Source organism: Anolis carolinensis, chromosome 3, assembly GCF_035594765.1.
Source record: "Anolis carolinensis isolate JA03-04 chromosome 3, rAnoCar3.1.pri, whole genome shotgun sequence".
Taxonomy (NCBI): domain Eukaryota; kingdom Metazoa; phylum Chordata; class Lepidosauria; order Squamata; family Dactyloidae; genus Anolis; species Anolis carolinensis.
The window spans coordinates 263,170,324-263,189,741 of NC_085843.1; the positions used below are offsets into that span (position 1 = coordinate 263,170,324).

General features: G+C 41.4%; 1 protein-coding gene across 1 annotated transcript; it reads left to right on the forward strand.

Moving 5' to 3' along the window:
* The first annotated feature begins 3,354 nt into the window (after positions 1-3,354).
* On the forward strand, positions 3,355-19,297 carry LOC134297883 (uncharacterized). The gene is made up of 6 exons (XM_062976721.1): positions 3,355-3,674; positions 7,242-7,420; positions 12,932-13,024; positions 13,112-13,153; positions 13,254-13,358; positions 16,062-19,297. Exons 1-6 carry the CDS (start codon positions 3,623-3,625, stop codon positions 16,248-16,250), a joined length of 660 nt encoding a protein of 219 aa, XP_062832791.1. The 5' UTR covers positions 3,355-3,622; the 3' UTR covers positions 16,251-19,297.
* Positions 19,298-19,418: the final 121 nt, after the last annotated feature.

Sequence of the window (19,418 nt, forward strand, 5' to 3'; positions counted from 1 at the left end):
ATTGAGCTTTGTACGGGGAACTTCAATAATATTATATATTATTTGGACATATTTTCTTTGTACATAGACTATCTTGTGTTTGTGTAGATACTTTACAAGTATTCTGGGATTTTGTACATGAGAGAAACCTCCCACAAAATGATAAAACATCAAAATATCTGGGTGTCCCCTGGGCAACGTCCTTCCAGACGGCCAATTCTCTCACTCCAGAAGCAACTCCAGTTGCTCCTGACACGAAAAAAAAAGGGCTCTTTGAGACTCTGTCTGTAAACCGTTTTTAAAGTGTGTAGAAATGAAGGGAACCTGCATCTGATGATGTCCTAGTTGGAAATGATTTAAAGGCATATGGCAGTAGAAACAATACCATTCCTCTTAGCTCCCAAACAAGATGAATTCTTAACTCTAAGTACTAAGGTAGCACACAATACAAGTGAACACTAGCCAGCATATATCAAACTCCCTACTAACAAAGAATTCTAGTTTTTATTGGAGTGGTAGTTCTCAAAATCAACCAAGCAATCTTAAATGTCACAACCAAGGATCATATTATTTCTGAACAATGAAAATACAGATGTTTCCATCCAATGCCAAGGATGCCACCCTGGTCCTAAATCGGTGCCTGTCATCAGTAATGGACTGGATGAGGGCTAACAAGTTGAAACTAAATCCAGACAAGACAGAGGTACTCCTAGTCAGTCAGAAGTCGGATCAGGGTGTGGGATTACAGCCTGTGTTGGATGGGGTCACACTCCCCCTGAAGACTTAGGTTTGCAGTCTGGGGGTGCTCCTGGACTCATCATTGACACTGGAACCCCAGGGGTTGGCAGTAACTGGGAGCGTCTTCACACAATTAAAATTTGTGCGCTAGCTGCGCAAGTACCTTGAATCACCAGATCTGGCCATGGTAGTCCATGACTTAGTCACATCCTTTATGGATTACTACAACACTATATGGGGCTGCATTTGAAGATAGTTTAGAGGCTTCATCTGGTCCAGAGATCGGCAGCCAGACTACTAACTGGAGCACCATTCAGAGAGCGGAGAACTCCCATGTTACAGCAGCTCCACTGGCTGCTGGTCTGCTTCTGGGCTAAATACGAAATGCTGGTTATTACCTATAAAGCCCTAAACAGTTCAGACCCAGGCTATCTAGAAAACTGCATCTCCTTGTACAAACCTGCCTGGGCATTTCAATCAGCTAAGGAGACCCTTCTCTCAGTCCCACCCCCGTCTCAAGCACAGCTAGTAGGAACGGGAAAGGAGCCCTTTTTGGTGGTTGCCTTCCGTCTTTGCATTGCCCTCCAAAAGGAGATCAAACTGGCCTCCTTCTTATTCATGTTTTAAAAACTACCTAAAACATTCCTATGCTCCCAAGCACATGATGAGAAGGAGGAATAGAACTTACAACACTGATAAATGGAACGAAAAGAAAATGGATTTATGCTATCTTAGCTGGCTTTTAATGGTTTAAATGTGTGATTATTTAATTGTTATTATTTAAACTACTTGTTTTAATTTGTGTAATACATTTTGTAATAATAATAATAATAATAATAATAATAATAATAATAATAATAATAACTTTATTTTTGTACCCCGCCTCCATCTCCCCAAAGGGTCTCAGGGTGGCTCACATGGGGACAAGCCCAACAACAACGCCCAACAATACAAGTTAAAACACAGGACAATCAATTAAAAATATTATAACTACATAAAACAATTAAACACATTTTATTGTTGTTTATATTTTTTTTACTACTGTTTTATACAGGCATTGAATGTTTGCCTTTATTATGTTGGAAGCTGCCCTGAATCCCCTCGGAGAGATAGGGTGGGCTACAACTAGTTACTTATTTATTTATTATTTTATTTATTATTTTATTTCCTATAGTGCTTGCAATTGTGCTTCTAATAGCCAGAAGAGCAATTTGGGGAGTGTGAAGAATTAGGCCTGCTGCAATAGCATTCAAAACGAACAAATGCACCATCATCTCTCTGCTGCCATGTATTTTCCTGCATGGCAGGGGGTTGGACTGGATGGCCCTTGTGGTCTTGTCTAACTTTATCACTCAACAATTCTAAGGATTTGGATTTGGGGAAGAAGGGGGAAGCACCCGTGGTTTTGGGGAGCATAGATACATTATTAAAAGTTATTGTATTCTTCTACTCCATTTAATACATTTATTCTTTTTACGTATTATAGAACTATGAAACGCTTGACATTGAATAAAATGCAAATGTCAGTCATCATTACAGGAGATGTCACTGTGCACTAACCTGTTCTTCCACTCCTAATGTCATAAACATCTATTCTTTCTATTAAGGAAAGGTAAAAGTCCCCTCACTGAGTTAGTCATCCTGGCCTTCCTAAATCACACCCAGGGTGATCTGCTTTTGGCAGCTTTGATCATTTCAACCAGTCCATCCTCCAGGAAATAATGCCCAACCTTACTTACATACTTAGGCGATCCCTCGCAGTTCGAGGATGATTGTCTTCCATCTTGGGGGGGGGGGGGGGGGGTCCGTAGATGGCTGAATGCCTGACCACTCAGTGGAGGGAAGGATATTAGAGGCAAAGTTGAAGTACTTTGGCCACATAACGAAAAGACAGGAAAGCTTGGAGAAGAGAATGATGCTGGGGGAAATGGAAGGAAAAAGGAAGAGGGGCCGACCAAGGGCAAGATGGGTGGATGGCATCCTTGAAACAACTGACTCGACAAGAGCTGGGGGTGGTGACAGACGACAGGGAGCTCTGGCATGGACTGGTCCATGAGGTCATGAAGAGTCTGAAGCAACTGATCGAATAAACAACAATCATAATAATCATAGACTCATTGAGGAAAATGGAGCTTGCTTTTCAGTAGATCTGTTTAGGATCGTATTGTCAAACAGGCTCCAGTTTAGCCACATTTCACCCCATGAAGGAGATCCTCCCCAGTCACTCATCATAATCTAGAATTAGGGCCCTTTCACATAGCCATATAATCCAGAATATCAAGGCAGAAAATCCCACAATATCTGCTTTGAACTGGGTTATCTGAGTCCACACTGCCATATATTCCAGTTCAAAGCAGAAAATGTGGGATTTTATTCAGCTGTGTGGAAGGAGCCTGAATGAATCAACAAAACCCTGGAGAAAAACACCAAGTTCTTGCCTTGGACAGTGGACTCTTCTCTAAGATAGGAATTCCAGGGAAATGAAATGAGTGGTCTACAGTACTCCGAACCGATCGCGTTCCCCTTTGGGCGAGGACAGCGCCTACTTTGGGATTGTTTGTATTGTTTGTAGGGTGCATTAAAAAGGCGCCCGTAAAGAACCCTTAAAATTTCCGCTCCCGAGTCCGCGAAGGTGTCTCTTCCGAGCTCCTGTTGTGAGTCATGGCCTTGGAGGGAGACCGCAACAAAAAAACCAGGCGCTACTTCTGCGGCGAGAATCTCAGAGAAAGAGAGAGAGAGATTGAGAAAGGGAAACCCTGTGGCTCCGGGGTATAAATGGGGCTCCAGCAGCCCCGGGAGAGAAACGCTCGCTCAGCCTCGGAAGGGACTCTGGAGAAAGAGACAGGGAGAGACACTCCTCCGACAACCTGCCAACCTGCCTGCCTGCCTACCTGCTTCCAAGAAGATGCCAAGCCTCCGTTGCGCGCCCACCTTGCGACAAAGCATCCCCGGGCCAAGTAAGTGACTTGCCGTGGGCTTGCCTCGCCTCCCGAGACCGGTGGGCGCCCAGAAGCCGGCAGGGGCTCAGGGCAGCCTCCACCTGGGACCCTGGCTCTCGAATGGCCTCCCACCCACCCCCCCCCCCCCACCCCGAAAAAAAAGTCTCGCTTTGCTGAGAGCCAGTGTCACTTTCCCGCCCAAGCCTTTGCCGCGTCGCAGTGTCGCTCCCGGGCTTGGCCATTTCGCCGCTCTTCTTCTTCTTGGGATGCTTAAGCTGCTTAAGAAGTGTGTTCTTTTTTTTTTGTCCACTTTTTAAACTTTTCCCACAGCAGTGCTTCTGCAGACATACAAACCTAAACATACTTGATCAATGACCTAAGTAGCGACTTCGATTTTTTTCACCAGACACCTCGACTCTCCTGGTTTGCAAAGATTCTCCCGGCTTCTCTTTTGTCGGCTGCTCAGTACTTTACAAACAATTCCACCTGGTATCCAGTAAATTACTTACTTCTGGGTTGCTGTGAGTTTTCTGGGCTGTACGGCCATGTTCCAGAAGCATTATCTTCTGACGTTTCGCCCACATCTATGGCAGGCATCCTCAGAGGTTTTGAGGTTTTTTGGAAACTAGGCAAAAGGGGTTTATTTATCTGTGGAAGATCCAGGGTGGGAGAAAGAACTCTTGTCTGTTTGAGGCAAGTGTGAATGTTGCAATTGACCACCTTGATTAGCTTTGAATAGCTTTGCAGCTTTAAAGCCTGTCTGTTTCCTGCCTGAGGGAATCCTTTGTTGGGAGGTGTTAGCTGGCCCTGATTCTTTCATGTCTGGAATTCCCGTTTTTTTAGTGTTTTTTATTTACTGTCCTGATTTTAGAGTTGTTGTTTTTTAATACTGGTAGCCAGATTTTGTTCATTTTTATGGCCTCTTCCTTTCTGTTGAATTTGTCCACATGCTTGTGGATTTCAGTGGCTTCTCTGTGTAGTCTAACATGATAATTGTGGGAGTGGTCCAGCATTTCTGTGTTCTCAAATAATATGCTGTGTCCAGGTTGGTTCATCAAGTGCTCTGCTATGGCTGACTTCTCTGGTTGAATTAGTCTGCAGTGCCTTCCATGTTCCTTGATTCGTGTCTGGGCATTGCTGCATTTGGTGGTCCCTATGTAGACTTGCCCACAGCTGCATGGGATAGGGCAGATTCCTGCAGAGGTGAGAGGATCCCTCTTGTCCTTTGCTGAAAGTAGCATTTGTTGGATTTTCTTAGTGGGTCTATAGATAGTTTGTGTTTCTTCATCAGCTTCCCTATGAGTCAGTGGTTCCCTTGATGTATGATAAGAACACTTTTCCTCTGGGTGGATCTTTGTCTTTACTCTCATGGCTTGGTCTTGGCCTCGAAAATCAGGACAGTAAATAAAGAACAACACTTTGAAACAGGGAAATTCCAGACATGAAACAATCAAGGCCAGCTAACACCTCACAACAAAGGACTCCCCCAGGCAGGATATATAAACCTCACTTGTCTAGTCTCCACTATACCTCACAGCCTCTGAGGATGCCTGCCATAGAGAGAGAATACTTCTGAACATGGCCATACTACCTGGAAAATTCACAGCAACCCAATTCCACCTTGTATCCCAGTAGGCTGTTAGAAATTGTGTGAGTTGTAGTCCAAAACACCCGGAGGGTGCAAGTTTGCCCATGCCTGTTGTATCCAGTAAATCATTTATTTCTGCGTGTTTGTACCTTAACAAATGAATATCCTGACATTTTAGATTTCCAAAGCAGTATGTAAAGTCCTTTTCTTTCCCCCATCTATATATTGATAGAAAGGTTTCTTGTAAGAGAGTATCTAGTGATTGATCCATCCAAGTTTTCTCATGGCGACACATGACATCCAGGACACATTGTTTGCAATGCTTTGAAGCTAACACTTTGTCAAGAGAAAACCTGCCCTCAAGGTTGGTCTGATCATTTCTTGGAAATGTACCTTATAATAGAACAGAAAGGCAGTGGCAACAGGTAGCACCAGTCCTCAGGGAAAGAAAGAGAGAATGCTCAGGTTTTTCTAAAGCAGCAAACTAAGGGCCCTTCCACACAGCCATATAACCTAGAATATCAAGGCAGATAATCCACACTATCTGCTTTGAACTGGATTATTTAAATCCATGCTGCCATATAATTCAGTGTGAATTTCATACAGCTGTGTGGAAGTGCCATAAAAATGGGCCCCACTATCTTTGAAAAAGTTTCCAGATCTCCGTATAGAGATTTTTAAAAACATATTTATAGTTTTCTTTGGTATGTATGTTTATTCACACCCTCTTTTCTGCATTCATGTGAACACTTCTTTGTTCTCTGGGGCTGCATGGGTTACTTTGCCCATTCATCTTTTCCTCTCTGAATCTTTTCTATCAAGTCCATGGTAAGCAATTGTCCCTGCGTGAAATGCTCCATCCTTCCTGATACTGTTCATCTTTCACCCAAAGATTATGCCCAAGCTGTGACTAAACCTATTTTGATCTGATATTCTCTGTGCATGCAGCTGGGGTGTCTTCCTGTTCTTGCTTCTGCCTTAGTGTGCCAAAAATGTTGCCACCACAGATATTTGCTATTAGGTTTTCTATTCTACAGCAGGATCTTCACAGGACACTGATATTTCCACATTTTTCTGAGATGGCTCATAAAAACATACCAGAGAACTTGAGGATCCCTGGAGACAATACATCTCTAGAAATCTGTGAATCCTCCAGCATGTTCTAGCAGAAGCTGACTGTAGAGCCATACTAAAAAAACTAGATATCCCTTGAGAAGTATCCACTCATACAAAAAATGTAACAAATTTATTGTTTTCACTTTTTCATTTTTGTGGAAATCCTATATCCCTAACTCAGTGGTTCCCAACCTGTGGTCCGTGGACCACCAATGGTTCCCAAGAACTAAAATATGGTCCGCGACCTCACCATTACTACACCATTGCAACAGGAGTAACTGGTCTCATGAAACCCTCTTATAGTGCCAAAGCAACAGGAATGTTGGGAGGGGAGAGATTGACCACCCACAAAAGGCACAACAATAAGCCCCCTGACTGCTGCTTCTCCTCTTCCCTTCCCCTGAGCGGAGCTGTTCCATGTGACACCTGGAAGCGGGGATGCCTTGGTGTCTTCATTTTTAGGCCTGTTCCTGGGGTTATTTGGGGTGCTGACTCAGAAAATTGCATTGGATAGACCACATGAGCTCTAGATATTTTAATATGCTTTTCTGTGGACAAGCAGAGAGCTGATGTGATCTATCCAATGCAATTTTCAAAATCAGCACCCCAAATAACTTAACTGAATCTAAAGTTGACCAAAAACTGATTTGTAACCCTTTTGGAACTAATGGTGGAGAGTGGTCCCTGGTCAAAGTGGTCCCTGGTCACGTGGTCCCTGGTCAAAAAAAGGTTGGGAACCACTGCCCTAACTCCAGCAAGCATGGAGATTTGACTATATAGAAGGAGGGAAAATATGAGTATCTGAAATGGAAAAAAAGAGATACAGTGTCAGATATCGTCATGTCCCTGTTTTCTATATGAGGTCCTTGGTTTTATTGCAGGTTCCTGGATTCTGATGGCTTTCCTTTTCACAACATTACCCAGTTTATTTGTGGCTTACCACAGCCCTACTCATGCAAGACGACTCAACACCTCAGAAATAACAACCAATTTAACCCATTGCCTGACTGTTTCCTCCAATTTGATGGAGGCAGCAGAAAATGCATTCCATCAGTTCCAGGTATGGCATACTTCCTTAGCATTATTATTATTATTTTATAGTGCTCCTAGTGCACACAGAGTTCATGTGACAAAAAATACACTCCTGTACTTAAGAAGCTTACACTCAGAATGGGACAGAGGAAATAATGGATGAAATGGAGGCAATATAATCTCAAACGTTTACGGGTTCAATGGCAAGTAGGTGTTAGAACACTTACTTTAATAATATAGACACATATGTATTAACTATATATCTCATCTCAAAGTTTAATGTGATGTACATCATGTCTCCACATCTCAATAGCAGAGTAGATTACTTAGATTGAGAGACTGGGTGTCAAGAAACATAGAATGTTAGAGTTGGAAGGGATCACAAAGGTAATCTAGTCCAACCCCTGCCATGCAGGAATGCACAACTAAAAAATTCTTGAAACATATCTATCCAACCCCTGTTTAAAGATCTCAGATTAAAGGCAGCCCACCATCCCCAGAAGCTGTCTATTCCACTATTGGTCAACTCTTACCAATAGTCATAAAGTTCTTCCCAGTGTTCAAGTGGAATCTCTTGTATTATACTTTGAAGCACTTGGTGCATGCTGAACTCTTTCTGCCCCTTCCCCAGCCCTGGCCAGCATAGCAGCACTATTCTAAATAGTAACTTACCATTTCATTTCTGAAAGGAGTGGCAGCCTGTGGCATGCACAATCCCAAACTGGGCCCAACAGGATTTCACCAAGGAAAGAACCAACCAGAGTTGGGAGGGGTGGTCAAATTTATCTTTATTTTTCGGTATCTGGGTCACCTTTGGGGACTTTGTTTGCTCTTTTTGAAGATGAGCGCGCGGGGAAAGCATACTGAGCCGTGGTGCTTGGCTGCCTCTCACATTCCAGAGAAAGGCATTGAGTCATCAAAGGTGTGTGCCAACTCCTGAGGTACAGGTTTATCTGCCGCTTACTAAGCAGATTGAGCTGCAGACTATCATAATGCACCTTAGATGCATGACATAAAAACATACAACATTGTTTAAAAATAATTTCAGCCTTTCAGCAATCAATGCATTAAGTAGCCATGTTACTAGGCTGTGAAATATACGTGCCTGAGAGTAAGCACAATTGAATACAACCAGACTTAACTCTGTTTAGCTATGTCACTTCAAATGACACATTAAACTGATATGTCATTATTTAATATGTTGTTGTTTTACCTCTATTTTTATGTATTATGGCACTTATATGTGCTTCTGCAAACCGCCCCTAGTCTAAAACAGTTCCGGCCCAGCTTACCTGTCCGAACGTATCTTCCTCTATGACCCACCTCAGAGGTTAAGATCATCAGGGGAGGGCCTGCTCTCAGTCCCACCCCCCTCGCAAGCACAACTGGTGAGGACAAGAAACAGGGCCTTCCCAGTGGTGGCCTCTCATCTGTGGAACTCCCTCCCCAGTGAAATTAAATCCACCCCATCCCTCCTGACCTTCAGGAAAAAACTGAAAACATGGATCTGGGATCAGGAGTAGTGCAATATGAGACTACAAATTAACATAATGACAACTCGGACTGGCCCTGAAATACAATTTGGATCATGTGATTTTAATTGATGTTTTAATGCTATGTTTTTAATGAGTTTGGTTTTAAGATTTTCGTTTATTTACCAATGTATCAATATATGGCACTGAACTGTTGCCTTTGTAAGGCCTACCTGAGTCCCCTTCGGGGTTGAGAAGGGTGGGATATAAATATGGTAAATAAATAAATAAATGGTGGTGGGGTATAAATAAAGCTATTATTATTATTACTATTATTATTATTATTATTATTATTATTCAAGTGAGTCTGAACCGGTCTCCAGACATGAAAAACCCTAGAGCTATTGTTACACAGGGTGTGTCTAAGATTTATAGGCTCAATGAGTATTACGACATTATAGCACATATACAGAATTGTAAAATTAGTACTGAACTGACTACAACAATCACTAATTATTGATATAATTTGCTTATCCAGTTTTACAGTTGTGCTTAACATGGCTTATTCCAAACATGGATGTCTTGTGACTTAAGGGGGGGGGGGTTCCTATTTGTGGTTAGGTGTTCTTTCCTGCTCATAATGTGGGCTGCCAGTTTGTGTGCAGAATTGCATCATTGCTTACCATGTGTGCTAGCACTGCAGGAATCACATACTAGGGAATTATTCAGCTCCTTAGGTTAAATATACAAAGACCTTTCTCATATTTGTCAAATACAGTGTTTCCTCACTTATCGCTGGGGTGAAAAGTGAACCGCGAAGTAGTGAAGGAACACTGTATATAAAACTGGCTCAAATTATTTGTATTTCATTGGGGAGCTCAATTTTTGTTGCTACTGATCTTATAAGCCACTGTCTTAGTGTTCATTAGGTTTTTTAACTTAGGGGAAATGTGGGTTATTTATATGGAAATGGAAAGTAAAATGTATGTTCTTAGTTGCTGTAATTTTCTCTTACTACCTCTCACTTCTGGCAGGTTGTCCAGAATTGCACATCTTCCTGTAATGTAGAAGGATTTGCATTAATATAAGTGGGACCTGCCAGAAAATATTACAGAGTGGAGAGTTACTGGTTAGGATGTCGCTCATTTCCCCTTGTATACTAATATCAGCCTGCATTTCTGAGCATGCTCAGTCTAGAACTGTTTTTTGGATATTTCCCTACCCCATTTTAGAGATTTTTTTTTTCAGGGACAGCAACTAGGATTGTTTGTAATTTCTCCAGAGCCATGGTGTCCAAAATGCTCTTGAAAGTATATAATGCTAGTTGAACTACACCACAGAGCCAGAGTTGTGGAAAGTGGAACAATGTTTTAATAACTTAGAGATAGCAGTACAAAAGATGAGATGACCATGGGAGTTGCTCTCCATAGATCAAATATCACAAACAAAATTATACTTCATCCCATATAACAATGTTTTTTTCAATAATGTTTACACTCCTCTAGCTGCCAGCTTGCTTACAAAGGTACAGTAAAGGTTCAGATAAGATTCAGAAGTGACATCACCATGTTTGTATTAGAACTAGTTGAACTAGTGGGTATCTAATGTGTTTATGCAACAGGTTGTGATATGGCTTGCGCAAAGAGAATGAAAACATTGGAACTGATGGCACTGAGTTGTCAGCAATGTTAGAAGCTTTGTACTTGGAGAATAACACCATTAGACACAAACCTAAGAGAAATCAGGCAATGATTATTGGGATGCTTATTTGCATAGCATTAATGATAAAGCCTGTTATAAAAGTGAAAAGACAACTAGAGTTTCAACAAAAAGAGAAGATGTCGAAGCACAATTCAGATTTAAGGGGCTTGGCAAGACCTTAATAAAATTCTAAAATGCACCCCCTGATCTCATCAGTGTTAAGAAAATCTCCCCGTTCCATGGCCTTTGAAAAAATGATAGCTAATGACATAAGATTGTAGTGCAGATTTAACTGCTAGTTCCAACTGGAGGAGATTAATTAATTAATTAATTAATTGGCTTTACACATATGTCGATTTCATGGGCTTATTCCAGTCGAGATAAGGCTGTGGGCTTTTATGTTGCTATCTTAGTCAAAAAAATAAAATCGAGACATTCTGCCCAGTTAGCAATATGGCAGCCCTCTCTCAGCCACCACATGTCTTGCTATTCTCCCAGCATAAGCACGGTGCAAGCGGCCCTGTCCCCATGCTGAGAGGACGATCTGAGGAAGGCATGCAGTGGCTGAGAACCCTCCCGAGTGCTCTCAACTGTCGCCTGTCTGAGAGGAGAGCCCAAAGATCGGGGAAGGAGAATTGGGGAGGAGGATCAGGGCAGCCACCACACATCTTGTTTTCCTCCCAGCATAAGGATGGGGTGAGCAGCAGGAGGACAACCTGAGGATGCTCAGCTCAGGGCCAGTTCATCATGGAGGCTGTTGAAGCCGCCGCTTGGGGCGCAGCCCTTGGGGGGGCACTCTCTAGGCAGCGGCGGCAGCGGTGGCAATCATCGGGTCGCTCGCCGCGGAACGAGGAAGTCCTTGCTCTTCTCACGAGATTTCACAAAATCTCACAAGAAAGCAAGGCCTTCCTGGAGGCCTTCGTAGTTTTGCAGATGGAGAGCGCGCCGCCACCGCCACCAGTATGTTGAGGGGGCGTAATTTCGGGGGGGGGGGGCTGCGAAAAAACCTAGGGTTTTTTCTGTCGCAGCTTCACCCTCTCACAGGCCCTCTCCCTCCCAGGCCCATCCCACCTAGTGCATTCCCAGTCACCCTCCCTCCTGGCCCGGCCCTCTCAGTCAGACCCACAATGTAGCCCCAAGGCAAAACCGTTGGCCCATGCCTCATATAGAGGCTTGGTTCACATATAATGGCAAATCAGGTTGTCGTTTGTTCAATTCTAACCTGTTGTATCTGAATATAGATAAACCATGGTGTGTTAACCAAACACTGAAGCCATGTCATGCTATTTGCTTACAAACCCTGGTTTGTTAGTATGTCTGAACTCAGAACTTCCTCTGCGATATTTCTTCAGCTGCTCATCCTGAAACAGGAGCTGATAAAAGAAATAAGACAGAAATTGGGTGGAACTAACTAGGTTTTTTGGTGGTTTAGTTTAAATCACAAGCTGTGATTGGGATAAATCATGGCTTAGCCCGCCCCCCCAAAATAAACCATAGCCCCTAGACATTATCCAGTCCAAGAAGGGTCAGAATTTGACCTGCTGGAGGGTCCCCATTGACCTGACCTTCCATGACAACCTTCCAAAGTCCTCCCTTTCCATACCCCCAATGAAATATAGTTCATGGAAAGTTGGGAGATGAGGGTACTCATCACACCTCTCCAACTCTGGCTTAGTATATTTATGAAAGTGGCCAGAGAGAACACTTGGGAAAATGATGAAAAGATTAATTTTAGGATGCTGATGAGACATCAAAGCACAGCTATTAAGCTAACAGCTGAAATGGAATTAGATTTGGGTGGGAATGCCATGCAGGGGCTGGGAAACAATTTTAGGCTCTTCTAGTTTCAACTTTGAATTAAATTTTGGGATATTACTTCAAGAAATCACTATGGCCCCTTCTACACTGCCATATAATCCACATTATCCACTTTGAACTGGATTATCTGAGTCTACACTGTCATATAATCCAGTTCAAAGCTGATAATCTGGATTTTATATGGCAGTTTAGAAGAACGAAATCATCCATATCACAGGATCAGCAGTAGAGGGTCAGAAATATGGATCAGAAGACTTTGGGTTGGTTAGTTAGTAAAGACAGTTTCACTGGCATGCATAGGGCAGAAAGCTTTTCATGAGTGATTATGTCGATGAAAACAAATATTCTCACGTGCCCCTAGATGCTATAGTTGCTTTAAATCATACATAGCTTGGCACAAAGATGAGCATGTTAACCTGGGAGTATCTGGATAACTGCAGTAACCAACAAATGAGGTTGTAGGGAATCATGAAGAAAGGATGGGTCATTAATCCTATTCCAGTTTAAAATTATACTGATATTCTCTTCATTGGGTATTTTTCATACAGAAAATATTTAAGTGTTCTCTTGACCACAATCCCACCAAAGACCCTAAGAATGAAGATAAGATCGTGAACGCCTGCATGGAAGGAAAATCAATGGTATTATAACAAGTACTTTCTACAAACCTAATGAAATTAACAGGATTTGTGGCTGCAGTGGAGTTAATATCTTATTCTCTATTTCAGTATGAATCCTGTCCCTTTGCAGCAAATGAGGTGGTTAATCAGGTAAGTCACAGCCATTAGCAGCAAGTTTATTTCACATTTGTTTTGTGTAAAGGCGTCCTCCAGCATCTTCATGTATTTAAATTGCTGTTCCTACTTGTAGACTTCATGTGTGAATACCATCTATGAAATTCTGAAGAGCTATGTGATGCAAATGAAGAATTATATTTCTCCAGATCTTTTGGATACTGGCAACAGTATGTTGAAGGTATGCTGTGTGTGTGTGTAATAAAGGTATAGAATGGGATGGGAACAGTGAAGCCGCCAGTGTTTCTTGCCAGAAGGTGGATGTGGAAGAGCAGAGGGTGAGTCCTGGCACTATGACTGAAAAAGAAGGAAGAATGTGAAGTCTTGGCTCTGCCTTTTCCTCTCCTTTGCTTTAGTTCCCTCTGTTTAGGTTTTCCCAATAGTGTAGATACCTCCATTTGTATTAGTTTTGGGGTGAAGCATAAAATCCTAGAGGCCAGCCTTAGTTGGTCTGATCCATTTGCCTGTTCAGAGCTTTCTTGCTAGGCCCCTTTTTTTTCTGCATCAAAGCTATTGTGATTAGAGGCCTGGTCATTGTCTGGTGATCTTAGGCCCAGCAATCCAAAACAGGCATCCTTAGCACTAGTAAACACTGCATTTAGCAGTATTCATATACCATCAGTCCCAGAGACAACAGAAGCTTTTGGTTAGCCCAAGTTTCACAAAGTAGAAGAACAAGACAGCTCATAATCACCAGCATATAATCCATCACTTTATATCAGAGGCAAAAGATTTTCAAGGATCCCAAAAAGATGACTGCAACCAGCAAAATCTCCTTTTGTAATGTACTGTTTTATCTTACAATAGTCCCAGGTGGAGTTAGCCCTTTGTTCTCCCTGTTTTCAGTAAACTCATTTTGGTTAACTTTCACCTTATTTATTTGTTTGTTTATTTATTTGGTTTATATACTACTCTTCTCCTCCAGGGGGACCCAGAGAGGTTTTACACAATGGCAGAATTAGAAGCCACATATAATACAAATGTAGTAAAACCAAACATAAAACACAATTAAAAGCCGGTATTCAGATCAAATCAAAACAATAAAAACCATGTGGCCATTACAACAGGGGCAGTAGAACTGAGCCAAAGTCAGAGCCAGTCCGTGTTTGACTTCATATTAATCCATAGACTCTATCAGGTCATATCAATTCATATCCTAGGATGGGCCAAAAACTTGGTCTTCAGCTGCTTCCTAAAAGACATGAGTGAAGGGGCTTCCCTAGTGATTCTGTATGTTAAGAGTCTTGATCTTAACAAAAGGTATACAGATAGCCCTTGAGAAAAGCCAGACACTACAGTTTTTCCCAAAGGCTTGGCCGTGCCATCACAAGCTTTGGCAACTCCAGCTGAGCTGGAGATTTGCCCAGTATTTTCCTCTTGTCTGGAACCTTGACTCCTAAAACCCACTGTGGAGGATTTGTAACCTCGTCCCCTACCGATGACTCACAAAACTTAGAGATTCAGGGCTAGTCCTAAAATCTAGCCATCCTATTGTGTTTCCTGCCCCAAATCTGTGCTGATATGTAATTTCATTCCGCTGTCTTAATTTTTCAAGGGAGGGAATCACATGGAAACTGTCAAAGGCTGAGTAATGGACATGTAGGTGTGCATTCACATTTAAAATGATGGGATGTGTTTTTTTAAAGCTAGTGATTTGTAATATTTACAAATATTAGAACAAGCATCTCTTATATTATATCCAGAAATAAACCACCTGCACTATCTGTAAACTAGAAACCTTTCAAAATATCCTGTGGCAAGTCACAATTTAAGGAGAAGTTGCAATGGAACACAGAAGATTTTTCTTTTGAATTAATATCTATGGGATGACCTTGCAGGAATGTTAGCAAATCTGATTCTATGACTCCATACTAGTTGAGATTAATAGGGTTTAGGTCTAAGTTGGCCCCCAAATTTAAGTCTCTGTGTAATGATTACAGTGGGTTCTTGGTATCCACTGGGGATACCAAAATCTGTGGATATTCAAATCCCATTATATATAGTAGTATAACAGGCTGCAAGTTGCTCCGACCCATCTTCTGTTCGGATATCAGCCAATATGCCAACACCTTAAATCACAGCTTTCTAAGATCTACAGTGATGCTCACATGAACACCTCTTCAAGTGAGAGTCCAAAAGTGGCAGGTTAAAACCCGGAACCTCAATCAGTGGCTGATACCAGATGAGAAACTCCCTCCTGGGCACACAGAAGACTGGGCGACCTGGAAGGTACTGAACAGGCTGTGCTCTGGCACCACGAGATGCAGAGCCAATATTAGGAAATGGGGCCACAAAATGGAGTCCACGTCATGCAAGTGTGGAGAAGAGCAAACCATAGACCACCTACTACAATGCAGTCTGAGCCCTGCCAAATGCACAATGCAGGACCTTCTCACAGCGACACCACAGGCACTCCAAGTGGCCAACTTCTGGTCAAAGGAAATCTAGTATAATGTCAAGTTTTCTAACTTGGTTTGTGCTTTTTTAAAATATATATATTATAACTGTACCCCAATTCACTTCTGACACGATAAATAAATACCAGTATAGCAAAATGGGGTACCTTACATAAATCATGGTTTACCATTTAGATGAATATTTTAAAATATTTTCAAGCAATAGATAGTTGAATCCATGGATGCAGAATCCATGGATACGGAGGGCCAACTGTCCATTTATCCATATAAAGGGGGGCTCCCCACCTTTCCTCTTAGGAATCTTTATGGTCTGCTGTGGTTAATACTTACCATGCTTTCAAAATAGTAGCTGCAAGGCATTGTTATATTGTTTTAAAAACCACAGGCACTGTGCCAGTTGTGTTTAAAGGTGTGTGTAAGTCTGTATCCATAATGATCCTTCATTACGCATCTCTTTTTTTCCCCAGGCTTTAAATATCAACTCGAGGATGATAAGACAAATACTGCCTTCCCAACAGCCCCCATTTGATGTGCAGATGAAACAGTGTGAAATGTTCTTAGTTTTTAAACAGCTCACTCAGACAATTGACCGAATCTTGCGCTACCAGAAGGAGGAGGAAATTAAGCATCGTGCTTCAAATAGTTTAAATATGTAAGAGAGAAAAGAAAGAGAATTGGAGAATGCCCCATCTCCAGTACCTTCCTTTTGTCCCAGTCCTATGTTTTGAAGAACAGAGAACAGATTGTAAGACATAATCTGAATTAGGTAGGGAATCACTGATGATCTTTAGATAATTTTGACCTTGATCTTGTAGCATTCCTCACTGGTAAGGGTCTCCCATAGCGGTGTTTTTATTATTATTATTATTATTATTATTATTATTATTATTATTATTATTATTATTATTTATTTCTATCCCGCTCTTCTCCCGTGGGTGGGATTCAAAGCTCGTTTGCCAGGTGAATGGTCATTACCAAAGCTAGATTCATCTCCCAAATAGGAACATGGGTAGTGCCTTGTACTTGCAATCTCATTCCTTCAGATATACATTGGTCCTGCAAAACCTTTCCTTTTCAGCTTTACATTCATAGTCCCAACCAAGCAACAAAATTAAGACATAGGAATCTAGCAGTGTACACTATATGTGCATTAGTCCTTTTACCAAAACAGCACTTAATCCAAAAGGAAGTCACCTTGCAAACCTGCTTCCAAGCATAGAGGTTGTTCTTTCCAGGTTGGGATGCAAAAATGTCATACAACAGGTCTTCCAAGATAAAAGTGTCCATAACCTCCTCAGTTAAATTCACACCCACACATCAAAACAAATTCCATGATCATGGTTAACCTATTGACTCAGCATTGTGACGGTAATCCTTTTGTAGTTCTGTCAGTTGAGATGCCAAACTGTCCTTCTGTGTACACAGTGTTTGGGCCTGAAGCCAATGAAAGGTTACTCGCAAGTGTCCCAATTTAATTCAACAGCTGCCTCATACAAACAGGCACCACAAACTATAGATTAGTTGTATCATCTATACAGAGAAGGTAATGCATTTCGATACAGGTGTATTAAGCATTTGCTTAATGTGGGGAAAATAATTTTTTAATTGTGTCAGAAGTGACTTGAGAACATGCTGCAAGTCATTTCTGGTGTGAGAGAATTGGCTGTCTAAAGAAACGTTGCCCAGAGGATGCCCAGGTGTGATAGCTGGGAGGCTTCTCTCATGTCCCCACAAGCTAGAGCTGACAGACGGGAGCTCATCCCATCTCCCGGATTCAAATCAGCAATCTTCAGGTCAGCAGTTCAGGCAGAACAAGGATTTAACCCATTGCACTACCATGGCTAAGAGAAAGAATGAAATGCATTTTTCACCAAAAATGTAAGAAAGTTATCTCATATTGCCTGCATGGAAAAAAATAAGCTGCAAAAAACAGAATACTTTTATACCCAGAAGTAAGTCTCACTAAATTGCAGGATGTTTGTTCCTCTCTATAGGACTTGAGCCATAAAAGATTGTATATTCTAGTGCAGTATTTCCCCAACTCTAGTCTTCCAGGTGTTTTAGATTTCATCACCCCAAATCCCTAACCATTGAGCAAGGCAAGTGAAGCTTACAAAACTTTTGTAAGATTAAGATTTGGTGATCACTGCTCTAGTGCATATATTGATTTGTGTTGGTACAACTGACTCACCATGCTAAATTTTCTATTGTTATTATTTGTCACCCCTTTTTATTGTCCCCTCTTCTTGGGCTTTTCTAGCTTTAAAAGGTAAGCTCTTTGAGGCAGGATTCTGTCAGTTTGGATTTTTGATAATATTTCAAATTGTATTTTATGATATTAATTTATAAATATGTAATATTTATAAGTAATTTATATAATATATGACATTATAAACTGACATGTCTATATTTATGTCCCAATAAATTATTACTTTTACATCTCACTGGGTTTTGTTCAGTATTGAAGTGTTGTAAAATGGTCTCAGACATGACTAGAATATGTGCTCCAGTTTCCTGTCCTTTTGCCAACAGGTAACTGAATATCTTTAAAGTCATTCGATAAAGGAAGAAGTTATAAATTTAATATTGGATTGCAAAGTATATGTAGCACAAACTATAGCCCAAAGGTAGAACTATACATTTATTCTATTCACCAGCCCTTTTCCTAGTCACCCTACAATTATTGTGTTATGTGATTCAGGAGGCTGTTTTTAAAATAATAAATAAATAAAACACAAATGTGGATATTGGTAAGGTGTGTTATTTCAGGTACAAACTCTATGCCTGTGATTAATCTCTCTCCTTCACCTTCCCATATTCTGCTTGGATCACAGAATATATACTTCCAACACACTTAAATGTGTGGATCTTAATCCAGACAGGGCAGATGTGGCTTTGCTGAGTCAAAAAGCAGATTAGAGGAACAGGGATTCACCCTATGATGGCTGGGGTTACACTTGCCCTAAAATCATGTTTCCAGCACTCCTGGTTCAAAATAAAGTAGTTTATCACTTAGGTCAATCAATATGCTGCCTGGAAGTGTAGTGGAGTCTCCTTCTCTGGAAGTTTTTAAGTAGAGGCTGGGTGGCCATCTATTGGGGGTGCTTTGAGTGAGCACTGCAGGATAGGCTTGGACTAGATGGCCCTTGTGATCTCTTCCATCTCTAGGAATCTTTGATTCTGTGCAATTACACAAGGACAACAAGCATCTTTGGCTGGGAATTATTACATGGTGTTGCTCCTCTTTCATCACTCTTTCGGTAGAGGCAACCTGGAAAGCTTTTCTTTCACAAAAGTAATGTATTAATTTCTTCCTTTTGTAAAAGAAACGCCTTCCACTGGTTTCCTCCATGAAGAACAGATGAGAATGACTCCAAGTGATAAGTCCCACTGTTATCCTGTTTTGTTTGCCTTGTGTGAGAAACCTCTAAGTCTAGAGATCCAGATTTCTGCAATGAGCAGGAGTGCTTTTGCTGGAATTCAGTGTTTAAAGTGTCAGTGAAGTTAATGGGCATTTCAGTGACCTAAAATCTCCTTATGTCTTATCCACCAATCACTCCAATTCATCTGTCTCCCATTTTTTCTTCCACTGCTCTAAAAATAGAACTAAGCCCTCTTCCTTTTCTAGCCTAGCAGCCTCAGAGAACCTTCGTATCTCTAATGGAGCTCGTATAGTAAAAGTTGATGTTAGTACTTTGTAAACATGCTGCACTCATACACTCATACATACTAAATGTTTGTGGGCCACCTGTGCCCATTCTAGAAATATCTAACTAACATGATCATTGTAACTGATAGAATCACATAGTTGGAGAGACTTCATG